General features: G+C 42.5%; 1 protein-coding gene and 1 non-coding gene across 10 annotated transcripts in view; both read right to left on the bottom strand.

Annotated features, from left to right (window-relative positions):
* The window catches only part of ARID1B (AT-rich interaction domain 1B), a 450,798-nt gene that overhangs the window by 396,562 nt on the left and 35,138 nt on the right, over nucleotides 1-19,098 (bottom strand). For all 9 annotated transcript variants that reach the window (XM_047102157.1, XM_047102162.1, XM_047102161.1 and 6 more), the window contains exon 2: nucleotides 2,532-2,726. In XM_047102157.1, coding sequence (XP_046958113.1) covers nucleotides 2,532-2,726 — 195 coding nt within the window. The remainder of the gene's footprint in view (nucleotides 1-2,531; nucleotides 2,727-19,098) is intronic.
* TRNAK-CUU (transfer RNA lysine (anticodon CUU)) lies at nucleotides 18,027-18,099 on the bottom strand. Its single transcript has one exon. It is a non-coding gene; the product is annotated as a tRNA-Lys (tRNA).

Consider the following 19,098-nt stretch of genomic DNA (forward strand, 5'->3'; position numbering starts at 1 on the left):
CAGATTTCTTAGAACCTTTGATGATGATGAACTCAGTATGGAAGTTTGACATTCTACAGCAGGGCAGTCAGTTTCCTACCAGATACACTACTTTCCTTTCATTATCAGGAAGATCTGTCCTTAATCAGAATTAGATGTTTCTTCTGGTCTGCAGTAAAAATACCTAATCTAAAATCTTAATTAAAAATTTGCTGAAATACTCGGTGAGTTATCTTCATCAACTTGTCCCTTCAAATAAACCCAAGAGTTCCTGTATTTCAAATCTACGTAAAAGCCACAGGGATTTAAAAAACCCCAAAAAGCTGACAAAAGTAAAGTTACTGTATGTATTAGCATATGTCCTCTACTTGTAGCCTTACACATGTGGGGTTAGAAAATAATGAAAAAAAAAATCGTAGGTAATCGTTCTTTACACACCCTTTCCATTTGTTGGGATTTCCACTTTGGGACTGCACACCGTGCCAATGTCGAAAGCCTGTGATAAGACTTGAACTCACTCAGAGAAAAAGATAAAGGAACATCCAGGAGCTTGCCATGAACACCGCCTTTCGAAATGACTTTCCAATCTGACGTGAGGAAAATACGGTAGAAAGAAGAGCCTGGGTGGCTCAGTCGGTTAAGGTCTGGTCATGATCCCATGGTTGGTGAGTTCAAGCCCCACATCGGGCTTTGTGCTGATGTGCAGAGCCTGCTTGGGATTCTCCCTCTCTCTCTCTCTGCCCCTCCCCAACTTGCGCTCTCTCTCTCAGAGAGAATAAATGAACTTAAATTTTTTTTTAAAAAAAGAGAATGCAGAAAAACAAGGAGTGGTTAGTATCCACTTCTTCTCGCCAGGTCGGTCACTTCTTCCCTTCTGCCTCTACTCTTGCCCGTGGCCAGAGTTTTCCTACAGAACTATCAGCCCCCACGTGAAGTCATCTACGAAGGAGAATTAGGATTTTTGGCAGCTAGCTGCCTGGGCCTTCTTGCCTTCAACTAAAGGCAAACTAGGTTAAAATTCGAAGAAGGAAGAGAAAATCACATCTTACTTTTCAATCATGTACAAATTATTTCCCCCTTACCATTAGCGACCTCAGCTAAAGATGTTTTACTCTAGGCAGCAAAATATTGCTGGAAAAAGAAGTCATGTTGAAAAAAATTAACAGAGCAATTAAGTGTGCAAGTGACGGAGAGAATTCCGGGCAGCCAATTTAATAAAGGACAGTACGAACTAGTGACAGTAACAAAGGCTGTTTAAGGAACCAACAGCTAGGACTCAAAGGCTGAGCTACTTCTAAGCTGCCCTCTAACCACTGTAAAATAAAAATATCACTGAAGGAGGGGCAAAGATGAAAAGGAAAAACAATATTCAGTCTATAAAGGAAAAGGCTCACATGCAACTTAACGGACACAGCTCTGGAGCACGTAAAAGTGTATCGTTCTCCACATCCACTTTACAGAGAGCAGAAGTCTGAGCCAATTTTTTTCCCCCACAGATCATTTTTGGTTAAACACAGGGAAGGATCTGCAGAGAGGAAGTGTATGAAACCCTGGAAGAGGCTACTGGCAACACTGTGGAGTCACCTACCTGGAGGCGGTAAAATGCACACGGGTTCACCCAATGCACCTCCCCCCCGCCCCGTCCCCGATTAAAGGCACGGTGTGGGAATTCAGTAAAACGCACATGGATCCTCCTAATGCACCCCCCCCACCCCAACACCCCCCCCCATTAAAGACATGGTGTGGGAATTTATAAATAAGGCTCTCTGGGGTTTCTAGTAATTAAACACCCTAACGAGTCTGAATTTAGTCTTTTCCTAATATCATGCTTCCTCAGGCCAACATTACAAGGATACACTCTCAGTATCCAAGAGACTATAGGTTTACTACTGCTGGAAAGTAGATGGGTATTTAAGGTAACTCCAAACTATTTGATTCTAGAGAAAAATACTGAGTCGATAAAAGGAAGGAAGTCTTTTTTGTTTTAAGCAAAAACACAAAACCCATCAAAGGCTAAGAAAACAGATATATACCAAATCCTCTTATATGAAATTCATATGTTATTGAATAAATGCAAAATAACTTTTTGGGAGAATCCAAAACTTTTCTCAAAGATGATGCCATTTTCATGGTTATTTATTCTTTAAGTTAAAATGTCACCTTTAAAAATCTATTCACAGTTCAGAATCTGCCAGTCTGCCATCAGAAATGTTAGAAAGCCAAGTTCACGACAGGGGGTAGATCTATATAATTTGCTGCAAAATGATGACACTGCCTATCTTTCCAATACAGCCAGTAACACAGTAACAGCCCTCTACCAAACAGATGTTCTGTCCACTTTGTTCTAAGCACCTCACTTTTCCTTCTTGAAAAGAAAAAAAAAAAGGAAACTGCACCCATGATTACTTGAAGAAATGATGATAATTAAAAGAGAGCAGAAAATCAGTGAAATGCCCCCTAACTCTCTCAGTACCAATCTTAGGTAGTCGGTAAAAGACAAAGACCAGAGGATCACCCATTCGGAGAGGGGTGGGGTAAAAACCAGCACAAACCTGCTGCTGTGGGTACTGCATTCCTCCCATGGCCCCTGGGGTCCGACCCTGGATGCTGATTGGATAGCGCTGTGGCCCTGGGGGACCGTAGGAGCCTCCGGGGTAAGGGCTGCTCTGCTGAGGCTGAGAATGAGGGTTACTGCCCATCCCGTATAACTGCGGCCTCTTCATCACCATAGGATCCATTGGGCTGCCCTGTGAAGAAAGAAACAGACACAGATTTAAGTCATGATTTATTACAAAGGCAGAAACTGTGTTACACTCACATATATGTTAAAAACACAACTATCCTTACTTTTGAAAATATTAAAAACATACAATACACACAAGTATCATATCATTATGTTGTATGTAACACCTGAGATGAATATGCTGTAGGTCAATTATTGCATTAAAAAAAAGTAATAATAACCTGGCAAATAAAAAGCCAGAAGAACATTTAAGAAAAATACCTAGATGGCTACAAGACATTTTTTTTTTTTTTTACTTTTAGGGAGATTTTAACAATTAAGAGGGATCTGGTGTAAACCAGAGAAGGAAAGAGTCTGCAGAAAGAAAACATTTGCATCTAAAATCCTGCTATACATATAGGAATGAGCATGATCAGTTAATCTCACCCAACTCCTGTTAGCTTTAAGTATAGTGAGTGGTTCGCAAGGCTTTCTGACTTCAAAGTATTCTTAGAACAACGACTTTGTTTTGGAGCTGAGTCTGGAACTCCTGATCAAACATTAATGCATCTGAGTGCTCATGAGAAAGTGAAAGGGTAGATTTTAGATAATACAGAATGTCTAGGGTAAAAAGTTTCAAAGACTACTAGTGTGCATGAATAGGCTCCCAGACTATGAGTCACAAGCCACCTTCCCTATGTCAGTATCTTAACCAAACATAACTAGTTCAAAACTAGACTCTAAGTTTTATTTTTGGTTTAGTGAGTCAGCCCATGAGCCTCAGGACCAAGGCCATTCAGCAGAGCCAGAACTAGAGCCTCAGCTGGGGCTTTCTTGCCCTGGGTGCTTCAAAGGAGCAATGCAGTGGTGGGGGAAGTCCCTCCCCAAGGGGCTAAAAAGGCCTGCAGCATTCATCCAACCATCCTTCTCGCCTGCCGCCGGCCTTCCTGCCTGCCTGCCTGCCTTCCTTCCTTCCTTCCTTCCTTCCTTCCTTCCTTCCTTCCTTCCTTCCTTCCAAAACCATGTATTGATTCCTACTGCATGCCAGACTCTGTAATATATATGAAAACTCTCCAGAAGGCTCAAAGATTAGCAGAATAAATGAATGAAGAAGTGCCAGGCTCAAGGTGGGGAGGGACAGGGCGTAGAGTGCCATAAGGCAGAAGCCGCAGCAGAAACCACAGGCTCAACGGAGCCGAGCTTCCTGGTGTGGACAAGGAAACATAAGCAGTTCAGATCCAGATGAAGCAGGAATTTGCAAAGAAGCTGAAGCAGGTGGAAGCCAGTACGAGGGTGAGCCTTACAAGTCAGCTTCGGACTGCATCCGGGGGATGAACCACCGGGTGCTTTCAACAGAGAGAATGATAATCGGATCCAGCTTTCGGAAGGACTGCTCTCAGGCAACTGGCTGGAACCAGGGTGGGCTGCCGCAGCGGGCAGGCGAGCTGAGGTCCTAAACTGGTAGCTAGCAGTGGTGGGAGAAAGCGAGCCCGGATTCCAGTGACAGGATGGGGATGCGGCACCACTTGGAGACTGAGTGAGTGACGGGAGAAGACAGGAGTCCAGGGTGGCTTAATCGATAAGACACCAACTGAGATGGAACGTGCGGAGGCACGGGCAGATCAACCGTCTCCCCCATGCCAGAGGGAGCCTTCAGTATGCTACGTATGAAATCTGAGCTTCCTACAGGAAATCAGTGGAAAACATCCAGAAGGAAGGGACACAATACATTTGTAGCTTGGGGAGTAAGGGCTGAGCTACAATAACAAATGGGGGAAAGCCAGCATATAGAGGATATATGCTCCTGGAAAGGTGGTGATTTTTCTGTTTTACTCACCACTGTATCTCCAGGACGTAAGTCAAACAGTACACCTGGCACACAGCAAAATGTTCAGTGACTACTGGATGAGTTAATCAACAGGAAGCATATAAAACCTCAAGAACTTTATCTAGGAAGAGTAGATGAACAAAAGAACAATGCATAGAGGACAAAACTCTAGAGAATATCACCATTTAAGGGAAAGAAGGAGCCCACAAAGAGGCCAAAAGAACAGTCGGAAAATACAGGCTCTAGAGTACGGTGTCATGGAAAAGAAGGGAGTCGTGCCTCGAAACACGACAGGCATGCCAGATGCAGCCCAGGTGTCCAACAGGTGAGGGCAAAACCCTGCTCTGTACCCGACGACTCGAAGGTAACTGCCGAGTCTGGCCAGGGCAGCCTCATCACAGAGGTGAGGGCAGTAACCAAAAGACAAGGAACTAAGCCAGGAACGGGAGGTGAGAGAGGTGAGCCGGGAGCATAGACCCAAAACCCAAGCTGGGGAAGCTCCGTGACAGCCGGTCTTCCCTCCCACCCGCACCCCAGCCCAAGGCCGCAAGCAATCTTTCCCCTCCTTCCTGCACGTCTGCTGTGTGCAGCGGGCCAGGCCCTGGAGAAAATGCACACGCATCAGGAGCTGTCCTGGGGAAATGAGCGATCCACTGAAGCAGACGGGCTGAATAGAGACTGCAATGCCCCCAGTGGACGCCCTAAGCGGACCGTGCAGCGGATCCTCAGCGGGTCTGTGATGGGCTGTCACAAAGCCTTCCTGTAGGGAAGCTCAGGTCTGAGGGATTCGTAGGACTCTGCCAGGAACTGATCTCACCTGAACGAAAACGTGGGGAGGCCAAACAGCTCGGCTCGAAATTCACAATTTCATGGGCTTGTAAATGTGTTACTCTCACCCGTCAAGGAAATTTTGTACTTACGATGACAGAAGTTTCTCAAACAATACACTGATGTTACACCACCTGTGCTGACTTCACAATTCAACACACAAACATGTATGTTGGCACACTGTAACAAAACTAAAATTGAGTGTTGAGAATTAAGTTTTCCCAGAATCATATAAATTAAAATGGGTGCCTAAAAAAAGCAAAATGTAATTCTTTCCCACACTTTCTTTGAAAAGATAAAATAAAACTTTCTATGGAAGTGTGAAAATCAAGGCTGAGCTGGTGATTTCAGAATCCGCACAGCAAATGAATGGCCAACAGAGAGGCTGAGTAAATCAGATTTCAGGCTAAATTTCTAATACGGGGCCCTGAGGCAGCCCTATCTCCACATTCAATCTGGATTAGCCAGGGCAGAGGAAAGGTCTACTTATTTCACTTTAAATAGTGCACGACCCAAACTGGCTTAATTAAAGCAGAAATTTAAAATGGAAAAATGATTGGAATGTCTATATTTTAATGCTACAGATAACAGTGCAGGAAATTCATCTTATCAGTGACTAAAACTGTTTCGTAATATCTATCTCATCACTGCCATAAACTCTCACAGTCCTACTTAAAATTCAGCTAATTTGCACCCATGTCAAAAATGTTAGCTTAACCCTGAGATTTCTGAAAATCTAAAGCATGAAATACACACATTATCTGTACCTCTCAAAATGCATCTAATACCTTTCAGTGAGACTTCAGATATGAAAACAGATACTTATACAGTGCAAATTATTTAATTTTAACCTTCTCGCCTTATGGCCTTGTGTTAAGTACACATCCACACCCCAAATTCATCCTGCTGTGTATTCTTGCTATTTTTAACATTAAATAAATAACGGGATATTTCAACCCCTGCTTTTTACTACTATCTCCTTAAAGAAACCAAAGACCAAATCAAATCTAAGTCTTTTCCAAAAAAACATAAAGGCCAGGTCACTTCTCATATTCAGTTCTAACCCAAAACAATTTTACATTTTTATCATCTACACTTGAGATGATCTATTCCTGAGTATCAGTATTTTCATTTCTCATATAAGACATCTGCTGTAACAGAGACATCATCCACATTTAAAAAGTCCTCAAATACTTTTCTAAATATGTTACTCCAAACGGGTTTTCCCTCTCCAGATACCATTCCACAACTGCTGGTTCCTGAACTTCGATTCTGTAAATTAAGACAAGAGCTTTGAAGCCTATGGTAAGTACTGCCCACTTTCAAAGAGCTCAACACAACTAGTGTAGGTTTGGTAACTCAACATCTCATGCAATTTTGTTTCTTGATAAGACTTTCTCATAACCCCTCCTTTGTTCAAATAAGTTTTTGTAAATATACGTATGTATGAGTTATTTACCATACATGCACACACGTGCACACACTCTCCTAAATCTTCTGGGAAGCCGTCACAACTACCTACACCCTCCAAAATCCTCAGAAGGTTCTCCATTCCTAGGACGACGACACAAGAGTACAGTGTATATTTTTTAAATATATAGTTGATATAAATTCTAGACAATCCAGGTGGCATGGTTAGGCTGTATTCTAGGTTAGAGAGGTTTGCAGAGGCCGTCCTGAGAATCCAACTACCCTTTTAAAGATTACCCAAGTTAAAGAACAACTCACTTCTATACCTTTGGGATACTTTAGATACACTTGGTGCTTTTTACTCTTACTCCTTCATTACCCCCTTCCAGAGTACTCCTACATATATATTTACAATAAAGATATCTATGTAATTTGTTTACTACTGGATATCCAGTTAAGGAGATGGTTTATTAGTAGTTTCTTTCTGAATATAATATTTCACAAATTGAAGAAAGGCACGGCAAAACCCACCAAAAGAACTATCCGCATTTTTTTGATCTACAATTGTATCTATGTATCTGGATTAAGTAACAGCTTAGAGAAAGAAACTCTTCCCGTTTCAACCATTATTTGGGAAAATGTTCTAAATTACCAGCAACTTAAGAAAACTTCGAAGTAACATTCCATTACTTATAAAATGAAACCCAATTGGAGTAAATGAGTGTTTGTACTGGTAGGTTTCGTACCCACTAACAGGTTTGTTACCACTACTCTTTCTGAGAGATCATATGACAATAAGCTTTAACCAAGAGCTTTCAACACTGTGTCTTGCTCCAACTCTAATACTCTCTCTCAAGTGGGGCGGGGTGCTACTTATCCAAATCCGTCCCAGAGACAAGATTCCTCATACTGACGGGACACGGCACGGTCCAGGGAAGAGAGGGTGGGCTTAGCTGCCAAGCAGACCCTCACCCTTATCCCCCCCCCAATTACCACCACTGTAGAACCCTGAATATATATGTTGCTTATTGCTTGGTCTTCTACTCACTAAATGGAAGAAATAAAACCAAGCTCACAATTAACGTGAAAGACCAGTAACAGTTCTCAGAACCACTTACACCAACTGTCCGAAGAAGAAAACTCGAACGACGATCCTAGGATGTGGGAACGAGCCACAACAAATGAGCACCGTGGAACAGAGACACGGAAAAGGACATATGAAACAATGTCAAGTGTTTAAGAGCGATGTGCATGAATTACAGCCATGTGAAAACTCGGCTGATAAGGATCAGAGCCAGCCACAGTGACCTGTAAGTAGTGGCTGTCATATCATGAAGCAATCTATGTTTACTTTTCTGTGATAATGTCTAAATATAACTCTAAAATGCTTTTTTCCCCCCCCAGGCGTGCTGCAAACATGACTATGGTTTGCCACAGGGCGGGGGTGGGTGGGAGACACAGCTGATCCGCATTCGCCCTCCCCCGTCCCGGCACCCACACTCCCATTCACGGCACTCACCAGCAGGGAACGGCTGCTGGTCCTCATTTGGGGGGTGCCCCTGCTCTCCTCTCTGTGTAGCCCCAGGCTCACTCAAGTCCTGGTTCAGGACAGCAGAGCGTCCCCCTTCACCACACCCCAGAAACACTGTCTATGGGACGGACCCCGAAATCTCTCCTACGCCGCTGGTAACAGACTTCTGAGTTGCCTCGTGTTGTTATGGAACTCGTGTACGAGTTTTTCATTTCTCAGGTGTTCCTTCTTACCTCCCAAGTAGTCTAGAATGGCAATGCCCATGCTCCGCAGCTCTGTATGTGTGTCTCACTTAGCACACCGCACAAATGACCTAGATTGTGCTGACTCAGGAGCTCCACGGAATGAAGGCTGATGGCATAAAGTAAAACGTTCTCGAAAATAAAGTGCAACAAACTCCCTGGCCAATTTCTACCTTGATTCTGTACACATAAGCAGAAGACATGTAAGAAGCCAATGATGATTTACAGTGCAACATTCTTGCTCAAGCTCTTCTAATGGCATTAACATCAGTTTAAATCAAACACAGAGGAGCCAGGCACTAAAGACTTTCCTTCATCTCATAAATGTACCTATTTATGTACATATTCCTCCTCAGGTCAGAAAACCCCAAGACCCTCAGTTTCCACTGCCACCACCACCACAGGATCCCACTGCCCAGAAAACTCTCCATCCCAGATGACATCATGGGGGCCGGAAGTTGTGGGGACCTGCCCGGGGCTGTGGAACTCGTGCAGAGCGGAGACCAGGAGAGAAGCGTCCTGACTCAGGCCCACAGTCCCCTCCCCTGCAGCATGCATCCACACAAGCCATGAGACTGAAGCAGGGAAAAATGCACCCAGCATCTAACACCATTGTGCTTTTACTTATACTAATAATGACAAGACAATAACGTGTATGAGGACCTGAATCAAAACCTGGAACTTCGAATCTGAGTATCGACACACTGGAAGTTCTCCTTGTCGATACAGGAATGTTTGCTATGTTCTACAATGGTAAGGGAAGGACCAAGAAGTGGAATTCTAAGACATTAGTCATGGCAGAAAAGGCTGTTGTGGGGTGCCTGGTTGGCTCCGGCAGTTAGGCATCTAATTTGATTTTGGCTCAGGTCATGATCCCACAGTTCAAGGGTTCAAGTCCCGCATCAGGCTCTGTGCTGACAGTGTGGAACCTGCTTGGGATTCTCTCTCTCCCTCCCTCTCTGCCCCTCTCCTGGTCACTCATTCTATCTGTCTCTCTCAAAATAAGTAAATAGACTCAAAAAAAGAAAAAGAAGAGGCTGTTTTGTTGTTGGCTCCAAGAATCATGGTGCCCTCTAACCATGATGCCATCTGTAATGTGGGAAGAGGGGCAGGGACACACCAAAATAGTCATATACGGACTTGGAGAGACAACCACGGTCAGTATTTTTGGTTTGAGTTTCCTTCAGGCAAGTTACATAGAACATACATATGTGTGGAACCACAGAGTGAAACTTGAAAGAAGAGAGAGGGTAAGGGGATGAAGGGAAAAAAATGTAAAAATAGGACTGTAGGAAATTTTTATTTGTGCAGTTTTTATCTGAAAGAAACATGTTTTGATGTGTAATTTTAAATAAAGAAGTTTGTCACATATACATTATCATTACACAGGACAGGAGCAGAAGACACAATATTTTTTCCTAATTATATCCTACATTTAAAATACCACTGGATTTTCACTTTCCAGAATTAAGATTAGCCATAAAATATTAATATGCTATTACATATATATAAAGTAACTCCATAAACTACCAATAAAAAGTAACATTCAAAAAAAAGTACCATGCAGAAGAAGCTGAATCTTAACTTAGGGATACTTTAAAAAAATGCATCTATGATGTATGTCTATCCCAAATATAGCCTATAATGTCAGAGGTCAATGAAATATCCTCGAAAAACCTATCCAAAGATCCTCCTGACCTCCATTATCAAATAATGACCAACATCTACCATGCACTTACAAAGTACTTTAATACACATTCATCACTTGATCACAATTCTTAAGATACTCTGGATAAAGGATTCAGCAATGAAACAAAGCATCTGAGAACAGAAAAGAACCTCATTGGTTCATAGGTGATGTATGTATGAACCCCCTAAGTGTCTAAAACCATGAATGTTATTAATTCCTTTCTTCTCTATAACAAAAATCTGTTCCTTGTGATTTACATCCATTGGTTTTACTTAGATCCTTTTGCAGAATATTTGAAGACAGCTATATCTATTTCCTTTTTCTGAGCAAAATATGCCAAACCTTGGTCCCCTTAATACAAAAGGGACTTGCTCCTTTTTCCCAGAGCCTATCCTGGTACTAATGTGGGCTTGGATCTCTGTGCTTGTTTGGCGGCCCCATCACACCTTTTTTTTTTTTTTTTAATTTTTTTTAAATTTTTTTGAGAGACGGGGGGTGGGGGCAGGGGGGAGGGACAGAAAGAGAGAGGGAGAGAGAGAATCTTAAGCAGGCTCCAATTCCAGCATGGAACCCAACTTGGGGCTCGATCTCATGAATGCAAGATCGTGACCTGATTGAAATCAAGAGTCCGATGTTTAACCGACTGAGCCACCCGGAGGGCTCCCCCATCACACTCATGATCCATCCCATCAGATGTAATGAAACCTCACTTCTCCCTTCTTCTATTATAAAGTTGGTTAGTTGACTCTAGTGGTACAAGTTTGTCTGTATCTCTGCTTATTTTCATTTTGCTTATTTCTGGTCACCATTCCAGCCTGACGTCTAACATATTAACTGTATTTCCTATCTTGACATCAACCACCAATTAAATCAGCATGCCATTTCCATGTCTTTGCCACTGTCACTGACAAAATTATTGAAGAGGTCAAGGAAGCAGACAGAGCCTTCAGCTAACCACCAGTGCCATTTTTAAAGACTGACATAAAGCCAGGCATCAGCATTCTTGGAGGAAGGTCCTCATTATAAACCTTAGGAAAATCCTTTGCAATGATGCACAGAACTCTGCTGATTCACTTACAGTGCTTACTATGCAAGCACAAACACCTGCCTTGAGTGACCACCTCTTCCCTGTTTCAAATCCCTCCATCTTTTTCATATAAAATAAACAGTCCATGGTTTAAAAAAAAAAAAAACCCTTAGAATTCTAGACAAAAAAGGTATAAGGGAATGGCAGGGAGTTTAGAGTCCGACAGACCTGGTGTGTGAGTCCTACCTATACAACTTACTAGCTGTGTAACTTAGGTTCCCGTCTAACAGTAGGTCATGTTCACCTCTTGTGTTGCTGGGGGATTAAATGAAGTACCACAGGATTTATCACATAGCAATAGCTTCCTAAATCTTCTTTCTCTTCCTCTTAACAAATTAGCAAATGGAAGTCAGAGTGAAATCACTCAGTAATTTATTTATTTTTTTGTCTCCCAGCACACTGTTAATTAAAGGGAAAAATTTTGTTTTATTCATCTTTGTATACCTAGCACTGAGCACAATGCCTGGCATAGTTAACATGTGTTGAACAGAAGCAATGACTTTCTCAACACCGCATCGCCAGTTAAATAGGACTCTAACTGGAGTGAAGGCTTCTTGACGGTCAATAGTACAAGAGGTAAAGAATCAAGCATCATTGCACACAAAGCTTCACTTTTCACAAGTTCAGATAAAGCCACAGCTTCCATTACTTCCTCATGTCTGTGTCCCCCAAACGTGTCTCCCTTGGCTGATTCCCTGAGCCCCAGAGCTCTACACCCAACTGCCACCCAACATTCCTGCCCGGATGCCTAGTACCCTCCCCACCCGTTTCTGATCTCAGGGAAAGACACTCCCCATTCAGATGTACTGGTTAGGATCCCAGGATGCATCCTGACTCCTTCCTGTCCCACCATAGACATCCCTCACCAAGTCCCACCACAGCTGGACCCATCACTGCTGCCAAAGAGAATCGCCCCCCCCGACCAGAATGGCCTCCATGGGGCTCTAAAAAACCACCTACTTTCCCACCACTGGGCCTTTGACTGTACTGTCCCCTCCACGAAGGAGCTCTATGCTCCTGGAGAACTCGGCCCTACTGTCCTGTCCTCAGAGAAACCCTCCCTGAACACCAGAGTGAGGCAGGACTCCCCTCAGAAAACACTGTGCTTTTCCTTCATGGCCCTCAGGAAAGCCTGCAAGAACATCTATTTGAGTGACTATTTGATACATGTCTGTCTCCCCAGCTAGACTGTCCCACAGGAACAGGAATGATGAAGTGAGAAGAAAAATATTAAACCCATTTAGAGCGATCATCTAGATTCCACAGAATCAAGTCCAGAAAATAAGACTGCTTTCGTTCCCCACTTTGGGGCAGATTTTTATAACCTGGGAAAACCTATTATTTGCCTAATCCCCCAAGCTCAGCAACTTCTTAAGTCAATTCAGTGAGTAAATTACTGTCTGCACCATACTTTTAAATTTAATTTAGCAAATGTAATAATTGTATGAACCCAAGTATGTATGTATATGTGTGTGTGTATAAATATATATGTGTATCTATACATACATACACACACACACATATATATATGTATTTTTTATTTCAAAATTAGATTAGATCTAAAGGGAATATCAAAATAGTAACGGTATATATTTCTATTTTCCTGCAGATTTGTTATTCTCAGCACCCAAAAAAAAAAAAAAACTGTACAGCTATTACCATGGCTTTGACAATTTCTAAAATTTACATCTCTAAGTATGCACTATCATTCATATTCATTGTGTCACAACTGACAACTTAGTAGCAGGCTTATTTAAGAAAGAAAAATCATATAGTATATTTCCCATATAAATATAGATTTAAATCAAGAAAGGAAGCTTTTGTAAGAGAATGTTAAATTTCGACTTCATCACTTTTAGCTGTGTAATGCTGAAGAAAGTCACACTTCACCTCTCTGCATCTCAGTTAACACATCTAAACACCAAGAACACTGCCACTCTCACTGTAGAGTTACAGAACTGGAGATCCTATAGTTAAGTCCTTGGCACAAAACAGGCTTTTAATAGGGATAGATTTTATTATCATCATTATTAGGTGGAAGTGTAACGTCAGAATAATCACCAAGAGGCACGGATACCCTCCACCCCTCCACTAATGTGCAGGCGAGAGAAACGCTGCTAATCAATCCTAGCATTCATTCTCCCGAAGTCCAGTGAGCCTCAGAATCTTCCACCCTGCACAGCTGCAGGGAGCCACTACCAATTATCAGATTCTGCAAACAAGCAGAAACTAACATGCTGTGTCTACCGCAACGGGAAAAGCATAACGTTTGACATTGGGTAGACCTGGGTTCATAATCCTCTCCTGCTGCCGACTGGCCACGAAATGTCGGGTAAATGCTTCCAGTGCTCTGCGCCACAGTTTTCCCATCTTTCGAGTGAAGATAATACCTCCCGTTCTAAAGATGTCTGGCGTGTGATTTGCATCCACAAATAATTCCAAAGACATGCCAGAGCAGCACCTAAAGACAGACCGAGAAGTTCCTGGCTTCCCCAGCAATCGCCGTGGTTGCCATCTTGCCTCTTTGAAACGATTTCATTAACGTTTTAAAATTAACGACTTCAAAATTGCATTAAAGAAAATACCAGCAGAAATATTTGAAGGTTAACAACTGACTTACCAATCTCTAGACAAAGAGTGCCTGCCTACACAGACCGCCAGCCCCCCGTGTAAACATGCTTTCCGGAGGCACGACCCCACAAAAGACCCACTTTATCAGAGCCATGATTAAGTGAAAGCATATACTGGTTGTAGTGTAATGCGACTGTTCAAAGAAAAAAAAAGTTAATATGACTAATACACAGTTGACCCCTGTACATCATCGGAGTTTGGGCACTGACCCCACACAGAGTCAAAAATCCACATGTAACTCTGGACTCTCCAAAAACTTAACTACTATTAGCCTACCGTGGACCAGAGGCCTTGCCAATATCTTAGTCTATTAACATGTATTCGTATATGTATTGTATGCTCTACATATATACGCTGTATTCTTACAATAAAGTAAACCAAAGAAAATGTTTTGAAGAAAATCATAAGGAAGGGCACCTGGGGAAGGGTCAGTCAGTCGAGCATCCGACTCTTGATTTCAGCTCAGGTCATGATCTCATGGTTTGTGGGATCGGGCCCCAATTCCAGCTCCTGCTTGGGATTCCTTCTTTCCCTCTCCTTCTGCCCCATCCCCACTCACGCTGATGCTTTCTTTCTCTCTCAAAATAAATAAACTTAAGAAAAACCATAAGGAAAAAATACATTTACAGTACCGTACTGGATTTATCAAAAAAAAAAAAAATCCACACATAAATGACCCTTGTTTAGTATACACTGAAAAAGGGCAATTAAATGCATATATAATAATTCCTAGGCAGGATCCCACACTGAAGGAAAGAAGATTGCTATAGAGATGCTATTTGGACAGCGGACAAAATCAGAATAGGGACGGTAGTTCAAGTACTGCACCCAAGTTAAATATCCCAACGGTGCTAACGGCCGTGGGGTATGTAAAAGAACCACCTCGTCCCAGGAAATGCACTCCAGGAAAATCACTGGCACTATTAAGGAGTAAAGGGGCAGACACATGCAACCTATTCTCAAAAGCTCCTGAGAAAATGCATTGTAGGTAGATCGGTGGGTGGGTAAAAGTAAATGTAGCAAAATGTTCAAAACTGATGTATCAAAGTAAAAAGTATACGGGACCTCTCTGCACTATTCTTGAGACTGTCCTGTAAATTTGAAATTATTTCAGAATAAAGCTAAAAGAAGGGAGCAAAAAGAAACTGAAAAACCAGAATAATCACTGTATCTTTTATCTACAAGTAGGGCCCTCAATGACCACACGGTGTCACTGGGGCCTCTGGCACCACTGGGGAGGGGGCCCTGTGAGGAGGAAAGTTGGGGAAAAGAAACATAGAGAACCAAAAGAGTCAAAACACCAGAAGCGTGCACACAGAATAAAAGAAGGGTACGTGGTGAGATATAACTGGGGAGGAGTATGGGGCTGCAGTACTTTCCCTAAATGTACTAAAACTGGCAAAACACATAATATTTTAACTTTTTTTTAAGTAGGCTTCATGCCCAGCACAGACAGCAACACAGGGCCAAACTCACAACCCCAAGATCAAAACCTGAGCTGAGATCAAGAGTCAAATGCTTAACCAACTGAGCCCCCTGACTATATATTTTAAATACTTGTTAAAAAATAATCCTAGGAAGGAGCGCCTGGCTGGCTCAGTCGGAAAAGCACTCACCTCTTGATCTTGCGGTAGTTACGTTCAAGCCCCACGTGGGGTGCAGTGATTACTAAAAAAATAATAATAATAAAGTTTTTTTTTAAAAGGAGGTTTTTATTTTTTTTTTAATTTTTTAATGTTTATTTATTTTTGAGACAGAGATACAGAGCATGAACAGGGGAGGGTCAGAGAGAGAGGGACACACAGAATCCGAAGCGGGCTCCAGGCTCTGAGCTATCAGCACAGAGCCCGACGCGGGGCTCGAACTCACAGACTGTGAGATCATGACCCGAGCTGAAGTCGGAGGCTTAACCAACTGAGCCGCCCAGGCGCCCCTTAAAAAGGGAGGTTTAAAAAAAAAAAAAATGATCCTAGGAAGCTTACACACACACACACACACACACACACACACACACACACACACACACAATTAATTAAAAAAAAAAAGAAAGAAAGAAAGAAAGACCTTCCAGGTTAAAACCCTGCTCTGCTAGAGACCCTTCCCCACAAATTACATTTCCAAGTTAGCAGCCTCAACCTTCAAGATGTAATAAAGGCTTTTCTCCTTCCTCAGGTTTCTTACTATGCTTTTTAAAAGATCTCCAACCAGCTTTAAAGATGTAAATGTACCATCTTTAACCAGAAAACCTCCCTTATTTGTTTCCGTAACTTTCAAAATGTGCTTTCATAAGACCCCACCTTCCCCATGGGACCCTGCTCCCCGCTCAAAGGATGTAAACAGACCTGGTCCTCTAGCAGTGCCTCCTAGGGCAGGGCAGGGCGGGGCGGGGCGGGGCAGGGCCACCCCCCTCCCCATCAAATTGTCTCCTTTAAAATAAGGAAAGCAACTATCCAAATGAAAACATTGCCAGTTTTTTAAATCTCAGTACAAATACAAAAAGTGAACTATCCCCAAACTGTGGTTGACAAAGCTTCCGTTGGAGGAAGGAGAGGGTTCAGAGACCGCCACCTAATTAACGGTTGAAGTGCGTGCTGTGCTAGGTGGAGCCTAACTCTGTAGCTCTCCAGCCATCAGGCCTTCTTTGGTACAGCAGAGTGGGGTCAAATACAGAGTCTGGAACTAAGGCTGCCTGGCCTGCATGGCAGGTCCCCATTTACTGTGTGATCTCAGGCAAATTGTCCAAATTCTCTGCACTTAAGCTTCCTCCTCTGAAAAGTGAGCATAATACAGCCACCTCGTAGTACGCTTGTAAGTATGAAAGAACACAGCAGACCCAAACACAGTGCCTGGCGCATACTAACTACTCAATTAAGCGTGAGAGCTTGTTACTCCTGGGCAATTCCACCCCTGTGAGCCTTACAACTCCTCACGTGAAGTGAGGGATTGCAAGATGAGCCCTTACAGCCCCTTCCATTCTAGCATTCTGTAATCCTAGAATCATCCCTCCTCCCTGCCAGAACTTCCAACTGTCATGGTGAGAATCAAAAGGAATGTGGACAGTTAGACATATTTCTCCTTTCTGCCTCATTCACTGACTAGAAATCTTATCAATAAACTGCTCTACAAGTCAAAAAGGCAGGGAAAGGGCTATAAAGAGGTCTAAAGAACTCAAAACCCAGAAGTTCAACACCCAAACAATCAAGGCTCACCTTAGGGTGCCACACCTGCCGTCTGCCAAGTCTTCAACAACGAACCTACACTGAACCTTCAATGAACCTTCATTCGACAATGAAGCCCCTCTACACACCTCTGTGCCAATGCACTAAGGCACACCCTTTTCTAGAATGCCCTTGCACCCCACACGCCTTTGGCAGCTGTAAACTTTAGAAACCCTTTCTAACCCCAAAAAGTACTACCAGATAAGGTATTCTGCATTCTCAGGGCTCCCACCATATGCTGCCACTATCTCATTTAACAGATACTAAACGGCTATCACAACCACTTGTAACTATGCTCTCTCGTCAGCAAGCCTCTCGTCAGCAAGCACCTTAGGGGCAGAAATGGGGTCTTCCTCATCCTAACTCTCCTCATAGCCCCCACCTTCTCATACACAGTGAACAATCACTGTTCCTGTTACTTCATTAATAAAAAATCAAAACTAAAGAAACTCAAGTGCACCTTAACCCTTCCCTCCCTGGGCCACCTTCTCCTAAATAATACTGGACCGCCTTCTAGACGCGTCAGCTCTAAATAATGAACACTATGACACCGGATCTCAAGTCTGGCTTCTAACAGGCACTTAACGAATGCTTAGTGTATGAACATGAGAAGGACATCCAGCTGTGTCTCCTATTCCAAGTATGACTTCTCCAGGATTCAGATTATAATGCCCCACGTATTGGCATTTTTTATTTCCAGCCTCCAATGTTACTATTTCTAATATTCTTACAACACCATTTCCCAAACTATGTTTATATAGCTGTTCCTGTAATTAAGAATGGGGAATCAGAGATGGGTCTGACCCAGGACCCTACACCTCCAGGGACACAGCAGCCTCGTGGGGACAAAGTAGTCTCTATGCCCAGCCTGGGGCTCAAACTCAGAACCCCGAGATCAAGAGTCGCACGCTCTACCAACTGAGCCAGCCAGGCGCCCCTATTCTGTTCATTCCTGATAGAGGTATATAAAATCTACTTTGATTGTGGGTTTGCTATTTTTTCCTATTTTTTTTTAAATCAGTTTTGCTTTATATACTTTGAAGCTATGTTGTTAGGAGCATAAAGTTTCATGACTATTATAAAAAAAAGAATGGAAAATGTCTATAAAGCAGATGCCACTCTTTAAGATTCAGAATATATGTTAGCATAATAAAAGTCTAAAACATCCTACATAGAAAAAAAGACCTGTTAAACTTGGTCGTACTCAAACCTGTCTGGGCAAGTTTTTGGTTTTTAAGTAGAACACAGAAAAACATAAACCAGAATGGCAATAATGCATTCCATTTTCATTGTTAGCTAGGTCTATCTAGGTAGACAAACACACAAAGAGTAAATATGTGAGTTAGTGTGTGTGTGTGTGTGTGTGTGTGTGTGTGTGCACATGGCTTCTATCCCCGTTAGTGTCGCAGGATGACAAAGTGCTTAGCTTACCTGTGGATTTTTACAGAGAGCTGGGTAGTAAGAGTGACAACAAGGTATTTTTATATATAGCTGGATAGCAGGAGTAACAACAAGGTATGCTGGTCATACATCCTCAGCATTTATGGCAAATTATTAATCAAGTCCCACCTGAAACAATTTGTTAAATTGATTTTAATCACTGGGCCTCTCATGTGAAGCTTTGTATAATCAGCATTTCATTTACAAAATTAATTGCCTGATTGATTCTCTGGAGGCAGTTGCTGTCATTACCCTGCTGTCATAACTTCTGAGTAGGGTGTCACAACATGAAATTCTGACTATGAAAAGCACTGCTATTTTAAAAATGGGGGAGGGGAGAAAGGGATAAAGGAAGAAAACCAAAGAAGTCACATTACCCCCTTCAGCCTGGGAGAAACCTGAAAGTGTTTCATGGTAATTACGCTCTCTACCAATACCTATCTGCTAAATTAACTACTGTACAAATCTAGGGTTTGAGGCATAGAAGATTTT

This window comes from Lynx rufus, unplaced genomic scaffold (assembly GCF_022079265.1).
Source record: "Lynx rufus isolate CCGP_SWC_20201006 ecotype Redwood Valley unplaced genomic scaffold, mLynRuf1.p SCAF_6, whole genome shotgun sequence".
Taxonomy (NCBI): domain Eukaryota; kingdom Metazoa; phylum Chordata; class Mammalia; order Carnivora; family Felidae; genus Lynx; species Lynx rufus.